Here is a 12,076-nt window from a genome sequence, read left to right as displayed (position 1 = left end):
GGCCCTGGAGGGGAGGTGGATGTCAGGGAACTGCCATCGGAGGAACAGGTGGTGGAGGGGCTCAGGGAGGTAGACAGAGACTCAACAGCTGAAGCAGGAACCAGCAGGGGGAGGAGTGGATCTCTGAGGGAATGCGAGCAGGTGGGAGGGCTCAGAGACACTTCCAGCGAGAACAGTGGGGAGGTATCTGAAGCTCCCATAGGGAGACCCACACCTCGCCAGAAACTGTCATGCCGTGAGTCCAGAAGGCGGGTTTCCGTTAAGGAGCTCTTATGCTGGAAACGATTCCGAAAACAACCACTGTCGGAATCTACGAGTGACTAGGGCAGACATGTTTGAGGAGCTCTGTCACACACAGAGGTTTGTGGAGTTGCACAAACTCTGAGGGACCACGATTTTACGCACAAGCAGCTAATCATCCCATCACATACGTACTCTGCCTGCATTTGAAACATATTCTACCGCTCAAAGAATTCTGGGTTCTGTAGTTTACCCCTCACAGAGTTACAATTCCCTACAACCCTTAGCAAACTACAATGCCCAGAATTCTTTGAGGGAAAGAATGTGCTTGGAAGGTAGAGTGTGTACACATATTTGGGTTTTCCCTGACACCTATCCTTTCGCTTGCTTTTTAGTATCCAGACTGTGTAACAGTTTTAATCATCTCAAAAAGCTCATGTACTTCTCAGAGACCTCTTATTTGGCTTAAACAAAGGAGGTCTTATGTTACTGTTCCTTTCTCCCCCTCCTTCGTAATTTTTATTATTTTCATTAAACAGTGCAAGCAACAAATGTAACCACACAAAGTTATTTCATTTGCAAACTTTTAAAACAACAACAATTTCATTATTTGTACCCCACCCATCTGACTGGGTCACCCCAGCCACTCTAGGCAGCTTCCAACATATATAAAAACATAATAAAACATGAAACAATTAAAAAAACCTTCCCTATACAGAATCAAACCACAGTGCAGAAGCTTGTGGAGATTTATGTTGTCACAGGGATCATGTGCCCCATGCTTCACCCCACTTTCAGTGAAGCCCTGATGTGGCCTCCCCACATTTGGGGTTGAGAAACCAGAGAACACAACGATACTCACACTCCACTGAGGACATGGATGGATTGTGTCGTGGTCCCGTAGCTGGCCAGCTCAACATCTGGCAGCGCTTCACTGAGCTCAACGCTGGGCCCGTCTTCAAAGTCCATGGCCTCAAACAGCACAAGGGCTGGGTCCAAGAAGTCCTACCGAGTGAAGAAAAATAAAATGTATCAGCACACCCAGCAGCAACCCATCTCCTTGCAGATGGATTTTCAAGAAAAAGGAGCCTTGTTTCACATCCTACAGACCTGAGATATAGAAAAGGAGGAAAGGCAGTGGGGATGGATTGAGGAGAGGAGCAAGGCTGTCTTTGCATTCTTGTTTACTATGTTTCTAGTACTGAGTTTTTAATCCATATTCACATGATATCCAAAATGTATATGCAGAAAATACTACTGTTTGATGCATTGTTTCTCGAATCAGCTTCACACCAAATGGCATATTTAAGCCATTCCCAATTTGTCTCTTGCCAGGTTGTGAGCATCTTTATGTATGGTGCAAACATCCCCACCCCCTGGTCAATGACCCTTGGTGTGTACACAAACAGAAATGAATCTGACACTAATGAAACTATGCTGATGTGAAAGGCTACAGTGTGGGGGAGGGGAAGAGCTGTGAAACACACCAGGGAGGAAACAGCTTTACAGCACTCTAAGTCAGTAATGTGAACACACCATAAGTGATAGCAAAAGGTTTAGGGATTGTTGTGGATGTTGTGTAGGTATTATTTTGTTTTTTGTTAACTGTTTAATAACAACAATGACAACAACCAGAAAAGCAATTGCTCAGGCTGTGAAAAGGAAATGAGTTAGTAAACAGCCTGTTGACAGGAAATTGCTAATTAAAGATGCATTTGGAAACACTGTGGCATGGAGAAAAAATAACTAATTTAAAAACATGTAACACGCTTACAGATACTGTTTAATTGCTTTTAATTCTGAATTCTAAATTGTTGTAACATGCTGGAGAAGGGGGGCAAAATCATCATCATCAACAACAAATTTGTTCTGTCTTTCACAGAAACCATACTCAAGTGGTTGACCATTCAAAAAATAGCAGCAATGAAACTACAAATGAACAGTAAGGAAAATTACTATAATAGCAGCAGTTAATAATAATAAAATATAATAATACATGGGATACCCCCAGTGCTCCTTTCCTCAGTGCAGACACACGTGAAATAGTCATGTGCAATGTACACTAGGATGATTTCTTTAGATTTCAAGGGGGCGTTGTCCTCACTTTCGTAATAAATAATTGGGAAACTACCGCCTGCATCCTGCTTTCACACTGGACAAACAAGACCTATAATTGCATTTTCAGTAGTTTCCATTGCCTGTCCCCGATACAGTCACTATTCCATGGCCACAAAGCACACTCAATTCTTACCCAGCAGTTTTGGAGGCTGTACCTCCCTCAAGCTCTTTTCCTAAATATTTTTTTTGTCCTTCTGCAAACTTTGAAGGTGCCCCCAAGTCTGCTAATACCTGCCTCGTGTGTGGGTAGTGCTGGTTTGGTTACATAAGCATTAGCCGGAACACTGGAAGTCAAGGGAAAGTTAAAAGAAATAAAACCAATAATACTTCTGAACTAGTCCTGTTTCTCCCTGATACGGCTGACCTTTAACACTTCTTATTTTAGGAACTCGGCATATGCTTTAAGCCAGGAAATTTTTCTTCCCTCGTGGCAATAAATCTCCCATCCATTGCCCTGTTAAGCAGACAGGTTTTCTCACCGTCCGAATTAGCCGAAGTGACACCAGTTCTTCATTGTAGCCTCCCCACTGTGTCCAGTCATTGTACTCTCCTTCTTCCAGCAGGTACTGGTGCCCACGGAAACCTTCCTTCTCATAACCAATCCAGCTAGCAAGGTGAAACAATCCGACAATAAGAGAGTGTGCATGTAGCACAAAAGACAAATTACTCTCCCTTTCCTTCCAGATGTACAACCATCTCTCTTCTCCCCCATCCCCAATAATTCATGGGCTCTTTTGGTTGTCCCACTGCCCTCAGAGGCTTGGGGTCAATGGTGGCCCAGGAGAGGGCATTCTCTGTGGCAGCCCCTACGTCGTGGAGCTTCCTCTCCATCTCAGATGTCAAAAGCCAGTGTAATGAGCTGTGTCTTCAACATTCGCAGAAAGATGTTTAGTGAAGGTGCCAGGTGCAAATGTTAAAGACATACATTGTATTTTAATTGTCATAACCCGCACTAGGACCTTAGGGTGAAGTGCAGGGAAATGACAGCAACAAGCAGTACTGTTTATATTGGGGTGGGCAGAAGGTGTGGGATCAGCTGTTAGAGCCATGGTTGGGAACACACTCTGCCTTTAAAGCACGTTTGAAACACATTCTTTCCCTCAAAGAATTCTGGGCACTGTAGTTTACCCCTCAGAGAGTTACAATTCACAGCAACCCTTAGCAAACTACAGTGCCCAGAATGCTCTTGGATGCCAGGAGATGAGGAAAGCAGGTGGGCTAAACAGGCAAGGTTTAGGATGGAGCAGGCTCCAAAGGAGAAGTGGCTGGGTTGAGGTCAATTTTCAGAAAAGACAGTGAATGTTGCTCATGCTCAGACTAATTGGCCAGTTCTGCGTCAAGGGCTTTCTAGACCTGGGTGATCAGGGATTGGCGTGTAGGAGTCAGCTGACAATTATTGCTGCCTAGATGGCTCCTTTCCCTACAACACTTATTCATTCTTCCATCTGCTCACCAGCCTCCCAGGATTTTCAGAGAGCCTGCAGTAGACATCTTGGAGTCCTGGTTGTTTTCTGGCTTCTTCAGGTTGTAAATGTCTCTGCTTACTTCCCAGCTATGACCCAGAAAATGTGGCCTATCATAGATTAGAGCCTGCAGAGGAAGAGGGAGAAAGAGAGAATGAAACATGGAGAACAATGAGAGTAAAATGGTGGATATCGCCTCCTTCTGGTGTTTTTCACAAACTTTTGAACCTTTATTGCTTTTAAAGAAAAGAGCAACCAAAATAATGAGGGCCTGGAGCAACTCACTTTTGAGGAAAGCTTACAATCTGGACTCCTTAAATGTCTGGGATTTCTTTTTTAAAAAGAGCAAATTCCTAGTTTTTGTGGCTGTTGTGTTCAACAACATTCAGCTCATGTCTGGAAAAAGCTCCAGTATGGAAGAGTTCCTAAGTCCATAAGCACTGCTTTCTCTCCCCCTTCCTTTTGCATGCCACTCTATTCATCTACATTTTACTGTAGGCTGTAGCCACTTGCTATTTATTCCTTTAAAATCTATAAGCACCACCCCCAACAGCCCAAAGTAAAGGATCCCTGTTGGACATGTTTCTGCGAAAACTACGCATTGGCGTATTTTCTGCATTTTATTCTACATGTAACATTTCATTTTTCTGAGCTCCAAAATGTGAAATGCCTGTTGTAGAGTGTGTTTTTGCAAACTTTAAATGACATATTTTACTCAGTAATGCCTGATGAATTACAGGTAATGGCAGAAGGAAGGAGGAAAGGTGAAACTAGAAAAGAGAAACTGAACTCACAACCCAGGAAGACCACTTAAGCTTTCTTTCCCTAGGTAGATTAACTGTCTAATGTCTTTTTCCACTCAATACAGTGGATATAAATTAATAAAGACTTTAGCTTATTCCAAACAAAGATTTGCTGATGCCTCTTGCTGAAATGTGCAATGCTAGAGCTAGCTTAAGTCCTCTAGCCCCCTTTTCTGCTGGGAAGTATTTTTGCCCTAGGATCAAATTCAGCAGCAATTATTTCCTTCTTTTACCTTGGGCTCGCCAGGCTTTTCCACAACAGGACAGCCCTAAAACAAGAATAAGCCAGAGTGAGAATTCTGTGAGTGGATCTGTCCACTCCGTCTTCCTTTTCATGGACCACTCTGTCATCGCGAGAACAGGATGGTGGACGAGATGTGTGTTAGATCTGACGTAGCGGGGCTTTTCAAATATAAAATGTCATTCTTTCCAAAAAATATTTGCTGTCTTCATGCAGTTCAAGCCTGCCTTCTAAAGTGTAAACAGGAAACCACAAGCAAATGGATAGCTTGGACACTCATGCCCCAACATATATTTATGATTTAGATTTATAAGCTGTCCATCACTTATAATGATCCCAGTTTATGCCAGGCTAAGGGACGAGGGTGGCACTGTCGTCTAAACCACTAAGCCTAGGGCTTGCCGATCGGAAAGTCACCGGTTCGAATCCCTGCGATGGGGTGAGCTCCCGTTGCATGGTCCCTGCTCCTGCCAACCTAGCAGTTCGAAAGCACGTCAAAGTGCAAGTAGATAAATAGGTACCGCTCTGGCGGGAAGGTAAACGGCATTTCCGTGCACTGCTCTGGTTCTCCAGAGGCAGCTTAGTCATGCTGGCCACATGACCCGGAAGCTGTACGCCGGCTCCCTTGGTCAATAAAGTGAGATGAGAGCCACAACCCCAGAGTCAGTCATGACTGGACCTAATGGTCAGGGGTCCCTTTACCTTTACCTAAGGTTGAAAACAGGAGGAAGATGCTGCCAAGAAACACTTACCATCTTAATTGGATGCATGGAGCAGATTGAGGGGTCCTTGGCTCCCCAGGCTCGCAAACTGGGATACCCACCAGGTTCTAAGACATAAGGATCATCGTCAAAGAAGGGTTTTGAGTAAACAAGCCACCTGTGGAGCATAGAGAGAACCATGAACGACTGCTAAAACTTTGTAGTGTCATGTGCCCAATGAACTGAAAAGCACATCCTAGCGACAGCCCTGGAAGAAGAGAGGAATGCATAACCTGTGACTGGAAAGACAGCAGTCATGTTCGAACATCATGGTGAACCATAAAGTATATGCTGGGAGGAAACACACCAGAATCCCTTAGCTTAGCATCCCAACTAAGGATCATGGTTTTGCTCCAACAAGCCATATTCTACAAGTGAAGAATAAGCCTTGGCTACAGAATGTAGTTCATTCCGAGTGAGCAGACCACAATCCCAGGTTTCAACATAATGCTAAGCCAGGGAACATGGTTCGTCTCCTCCCAGTGCCAGGAGAAGGGAGCTGGAAGGTGCGAAACAGGTGCCATTTTGCTTGTGCATGGTAAACCATAGTTTACAGTTTACCATGATGCAGCCAGAGTGAGGCTTCTGAATTGGCCAGGTGAGATATAAAAAGCAGGAGTCTGGTCTTGTGTATCATCTTGGTCTGAAGAGTCCAGTCCACTCAATACTCAGACCAATATTAAGCCCCTAGCTCTGTCTCCAGCAGCTGAAGGCAGGGACTTCTGTGCTTCTGAGACATTTTCTATATTCCAGGATGAGGTGGAGAATAGGAGGGAACTGACCTTCTCAAGCCCCTAACAGTTAACAGCACATATTGTGGGGGTGGGGTGGGGGGTTTAAAAGCTCCCCTCCCTGTATACAGGGAAGCTCCAGCAGAGTGGAAAGGAAGGACACACTTCCCACTTCCCTCTTCTCAAGCCTCACCCAGTTAAATAGAAATACCAGCAAAACCACATGTTTGTTCTGAATTGACGCTTCAGTGTGTCAGCACCAATAATTTGGAACTTCCTTTGCAGCAATTATTAGGCAGATGCCTTCACTGTATTGTTTTCAGCACCTGCTAAAAACTTTTTGTTTAAGGGAGCCATGTAAATTTGAATTGTATTTTAATACATAATTTTATTATTTAATGTATATTTTAAAACCGTTGATTTTGTTTGCTTTTTAAAGCCTAACTGGTTTTATCCCTACTTTTAATATATATTTTATGCAAATAGTAGTTTTATTTCATAATGCTAAAAAACATTTTTGTTTAGACAAGCCTACTCAGATGTTTAGAAAGTTGATGCGTATTTTAATCTGTTTTAGCCTATTGTTATTTTAATTTTTTGAATGTCTTAAATCATTGTTGTTCATTTTTCTTAGTGATAATTTTATTGTTGTATCTTTTTTTTTTTTTGGTAAACTGCTTTGTGGTATACACATTTTATGACATAAAGAGATAATATAAATGCTTCATAATGCTGATTTTTATTTGGATTGTTTTTAGCCTAACTTCTTTCTAGCATCTGATTTTTATTTATATTTTATCTGTAATTTTAATGTATATCTTATGCAGACTGCTTGGAGCCTTTGATGCTTAAGCGGTATATGAATCGTGTTAAATAATTTCAATTTAATAAATAAAATGTTCAGGTTCCAAGCTGAGAGCCTGCCCCCAAACTCAGACCTCTAGCACTAGGATGGCAGGTCCCACTTGTCACTTGACTAAAATACATCTATCAAATCTAACCCCAAGCTCAGTGTTGCAAGCTATTGCACATCCCTCCCATTAGGTCAAGTGTAGATTTACAAATTGCTACAAATATGTGTACAAAAGAAAGACTGAACACATACTTGCTAGCTGGAAAGTTATGCAAATGAAGCCATGAACCTTTAACTACCACTGAGTCATGAGAGGATTTGCACATAACAGATATGTTTATAAAAAAAATAATTAAATGGACCTATGCCAGAGGTGCTTTTCAGGTTGGGCTGAGCTGAAATCAACTCAGGGTGTGTACTTTAAAAAGAGGACTTAGTGCTGTTTTTTTCTCCTGCTGAACAAGTTTAGCTCCCCCCACAGCTTTTCAGTGGTTTCGACAAATGCAGTTGATCAGCAATAGAGGTGAAAAACTGATCCTAGGGAGGCAGGTTCATGATAAGATCATAAGATGAGTCCTGTTGGTTCAGACCAAAGGTTCATCTAGTCCAGCATTCTGTTCTCAGTGCCCAGCCAGATGCTTCTGGGAAGCCTGCGCCACAACACTCATCCACTGTTGTTTCCTAGGGACTGATATTCAGAGATGCATTGCCACAAGCCCTAGCTAATCATTGCTGCGTATAGCCAACTTGTCCCCCAGACGTGGCAAAAAACCCCACCAAGTTTAGGAAGAAGATTGTAATATGAAAGAAACATATGACCCAAACTGCTTTGCCATAGTTCCACTTCTCAATAAATATATAGCAATGTTCACATGTATCACAAAGCAATGGTTTTTTGTGGTTTGCAGATGAGCAAAGTAACCATGGCTTGCTTAATCTAATATTGGTTTTTTTCTAAGTGCTGTTGACTTGCACCTCTGTTGCCAGAGTTGTGTGAGGTGCTGAAACAAACTAGGATTAAACTAGAATTGTGGGTTCAGTGTCATGAGAAACCAAGAATAACACAAACTGAAATTTATAAGCCAATCTCAAACCATAGTTTCTGGTTTGATGGCCACAAACGAACCATAGTTGGCTGGCTGGAGTGTGTTTGTACAAACAAACAAACAAACAAATAAACAAACAAACCATAGTTTGCATTACTGGCAAGCCAGGCCAAAGTGCGTCCCGGTCACAATTTAGCCTTTGCACAATAATCCTCCAGGCTGTGATCCTGTGCAAAAAAATCAGATTATTGGTCTATCTACCTCCCCGGACCATCAAATACCTGTGCTGTGTTGAAAAATGAGGAAACACATACATATGCACACACAACTCTTTCCCATAATATAATGCATTTTGTATGCATATACACATTCTTGTGCACACTTTCCGCTAGCGTACCCATTTCTGTATTTGATTGCGAATTAAGTAAGTTTACATTAAAATCCAAACCAAACTGATTTTCTGCTCCATCCCTAGTTCTAGATCACTTCTCACATCATGAATGTTCAAAGTATTTAAAAGCTGTCACTCACAGGCCAGAGTGCACAATTATAGAAGCTGCCTGCAATGGCTCGTTGTGAATTCGTGTGTCCTCTGCAGAATCTGTGAACTTCTGTTTTCTGCCTTCTCCATTCTCCTCAGAAAACAAACTGATCTCAGGAATCCTGTAATCCTGAAACAGAGAGGATTGGCCTGTGAAAGGGGGGCAAAAAAACTACAGAACTCTTTGTTTTCTCGCCAAACTGATTTCCAGCATCCAGAAATGTAGCGCAAAGTCCAATTACTACACTGCCAGGGGACAGAGATATCTTACTTGGAAGAGTTCCAAAGGCCTGTGCTGACATTAGGGTTGCAAATATAATGGCTGAAGTCCAATGCCCAAGATCACACAAATAAGGACCAACGAAATCAATGCCACTCGATGCAGCAGCCCCCTGACCTCACTGGTGTCACCTTGCTCGAATCCTATCCTGATGAATGCATTGCTGCTACCGCTGGGAGGATGTGCCACTGCCTTCTCAACCACCCCAACTGGTCACAATTGCTAAAACTGGAAGAAAAAGCTTCTAGGCTTCTCCTTTCAGTAATGTGGGAGGGAGAGGAGAATGTGCAAGCTCTGGGAAGAGTAGCCCATTCATGTAATGCTAACCCATGGTTTAGTGTTACATCCAAATGTGGTCACTAACAACTCAAATAAGCCCTTTGCATACATTCAGTGAAAAAGCGTTGCCGTATTTCAAAAAGCAAAACTCCTGACACCCGCAAAGTTGTTGAGCTTTATTTAGGAAACAAACCACCAAAATTGTTGAGAAGAAGGTCCCCAGTGCCACTGACCTGGTTGTGCTCCTCAAAATCTGCCTCTGCCCACAGTTTATAGGCATACTGCAATCTTGCTCTCTGCCCCATTCTTGTGTTTTCCTCCCTCCCTCCCTCCCTCCCTCCCTTCCATCCATCACAATGTATAGAGCAGCCTTCCCCACATGATATTCCCACACAACATGAACAATGGCCAAGTATGATGGGAGTTGTAGTCCAACAAAATCTGGGAACCCAAGGTTGAGGAAGGCTGGTATGAGACCTGCATTTCCAAACAACTGGCTTCCGCAAGAAGTAGAAAGACGTTACTCACAAATGGAAAGGAGTCCTGCTTACCCGCACAACCCTCTTGAGTGAGCCGATATGGAATGGAGCATTCTCAGCTGCTGCCCCTTCTTTGTGGAACATTCTCCAAGGGTTGGTGATCTCCACATCCCCTTCTGCCAGCACACACTTCCGCCCATGGAACCGTGGCTTCTCGTACATTACCCAGCTGGCAAGTACATGACATTGGGTTAGTTCCAAGTAGAGTTGTGAGTAGGGATGGATCTGTCTCTTTCAGTTATCTCAGTCTCTCATTTTTCCAATCTTAAATTCAGTTCTTCACATTTTCACCGCAGTTTGCAATTTATTTATTTTTACAACCCTCATGGAAAGTACTTGAGCATTTAAGTGCAAATTTCTCTGAATATAAACATTTTTGTTTGCAGTTTTGACTAATGTACATATTTTTGCAAGCAATGTCTCTTAAATGCATTTTTGTATGCTGTTTTCACTAACGTGGTGATTTTTATGTGCACTTTTACCTAACATATGTATGTTTTGCAAACGCTGGTTGAAGTACCACTTCACAAAATTTGGATATTTGGAACCTTCACAGTCTGCATCTGCATTAGAATTGTTTTAAGGTGTTTTAAAGATGTACTTAATGTTCTTTATTGTTTTATCTCTTGTTGATGGCTGCCCTGGGCTCCTTTGGGAGGAAGGGAAAGTTAAATATTTAATATATATAAAATAAAATAATAAATGAACCCTACCTGGAAATTATGCCCCTTGACCATTTAAGATGTCAGAGGGCAAGAATAGGACCACTGGATGGAGAGCATATTTTGACTAAGCATTAGGAGAAAGGTCTTAATCTGCTTCTGATTTCACTTCTACGCGGCACTGTGTTTTCTGCCTGTACAGTAGAGATGGGGACCTGGGGTCCTCCAGACATTGTTGGACTACAAATCCCATCATCCCCTTCACCATTGGCCCTAAAACCTGGGGGTGATGGGAGTTGGGAGTCCAATGACATCTGTTGGGCCACACAGGTTCCCCATCCCTTCTCTATATGCACAGCACACACGGCCCTTCCCTGCAACACAACCCAAAGCAAATCACTCAGAGGCTTACTTACCCTCCACGGATCACTCGGATGGAGATGGTGTGGGAGAGCTCCCAAGATGTGGCATCAGTGATATCACCCCATATTTCTCTCTTCTGACCCCCAAAGCCTGCCTCAGAGTACAGAATGATCTAGTGAGAAAAGCAGAAATTGAGATTACCACCAATGCAATAACACCCAGCCCTTAACTTTCTCGCTGCAAGGATATCAGCCCCTTGCCCAGACATTTGGCAACAACAGGCCCTCCCCCCTTTTCGCCCTCCATACCTTTCCAGGTCGCACATTAATCTTTGTCGGAAGCTTCTTTTCCTCTTGCTGCAATTTAAACATGAATGGAAAATTACATGAGAAAAGGGTGCAAAAAAGGTTACATTTCAGAAACATCTAGTTACCCCAATGCCTCTCCTGCTCTGAAACCACTATTTGCATGGGGAGGGAAAGAAAGCTCCCACCCACTCCATCAGCAACATGGAGATAATAATCCTTGCCTATCCCACACGAAATCTATTTATTTATTTATTTATCGTAAGTTAGATATTGCTTGTTTGTGGAAAACACACGCACATATATACAAAAAAACCCTCTGGGGGGAATTCAGTGTCATACTAAGGTGATTGTTTGGTCAGCATAAGCATTTATGTTTGCCAAACAGAGTGACCTTCCTTCTCTTCCCCCTGTGTGCTGTTCAGGAAGTTTGCCTGACCCTGCGGAGCTGATTTGGAAGGGGGCATGGGGGAAGAAAGCCCCCCCCCAAATGCACTAGTGGGATTTGTTGATTTGGGTCAGACTAGGGATGGGCGAATGTGCCAATTTCAGTTCTTCATTTTTCCAGTCTTAAATTCAGTTCTCCACATTTCAACATCAACTAGCGATTTGTCAAATCCCCCACAAACATGACTTTTTGAGATAAAGAAAGCGATGGTTGAATGCTGCGGAAAGTGTGGGATAACAATTGTTTGAGAGAACGTTGCCCAACCTTCCTACTAGCAAATCATAATGAACACTCAGTAAATTGTTTATTGTGTCCAACTTCTCCACAAAAGTTGTGCAAACAAATCTTAATGGAGGCTTAACAAACAGATCATTGGGAAGTAAGGGACATGGGGAAACTCTGA

General features: G+C 42.9%; 1 protein-coding gene across 1 annotated transcript in view; it reads right to left on the bottom strand.

Moving 5' to 3' along the window:
- Positions 1-12,076, bottom strand: part of CRYBG2 (crystallin beta-gamma domain containing 2) — a 66,882-nt gene that overhangs the window by 12,268 nt on the left and 42,538 nt on the right. Inside the window, exons 5-13 of the mRNA XM_081202742.1 lie at positions 11,229-11,276; positions 10,974-11,092; positions 9,908-10,064; positions 8,788-8,927; positions 5,618-5,744; positions 4,858-4,893; positions 3,812-3,948; positions 2,838-2,964; positions 1,103-1,245 (exon numbers count right to left, since the gene is read on the bottom strand). Of these exons, the coding sequence (XP_081058868.1) occupies positions 1,103-1,245; positions 2,838-2,964; positions 3,812-3,948; positions 4,858-4,893; positions 5,618-5,744; positions 8,788-8,927; positions 9,908-10,064; positions 10,974-11,092; positions 11,229-11,276 (1,034 nt within the window). The remainder of the gene's footprint in view (positions 1-1,102; positions 1,246-2,837; positions 2,965-3,811; positions 3,949-4,857; positions 4,894-5,617; positions 5,745-8,787; positions 8,928-9,907; positions 10,065-10,973; positions 11,093-11,228; positions 11,277-12,076) is intronic.

Source organism: Podarcis bocagei (assembly GCF_964188305.1).
Source record: "Podarcis bocagei genome assembly, chromosome: 7".
Lineage (NCBI taxonomy): Eukaryota > Metazoa > Chordata > Lepidosauria > Squamata > Lacertidae > Podarcis > Podarcis bocagei.
Note: the sequence above shows the minus strand (reverse complement) of the source record. Positions and strands in the feature narration are given on the sequence as shown.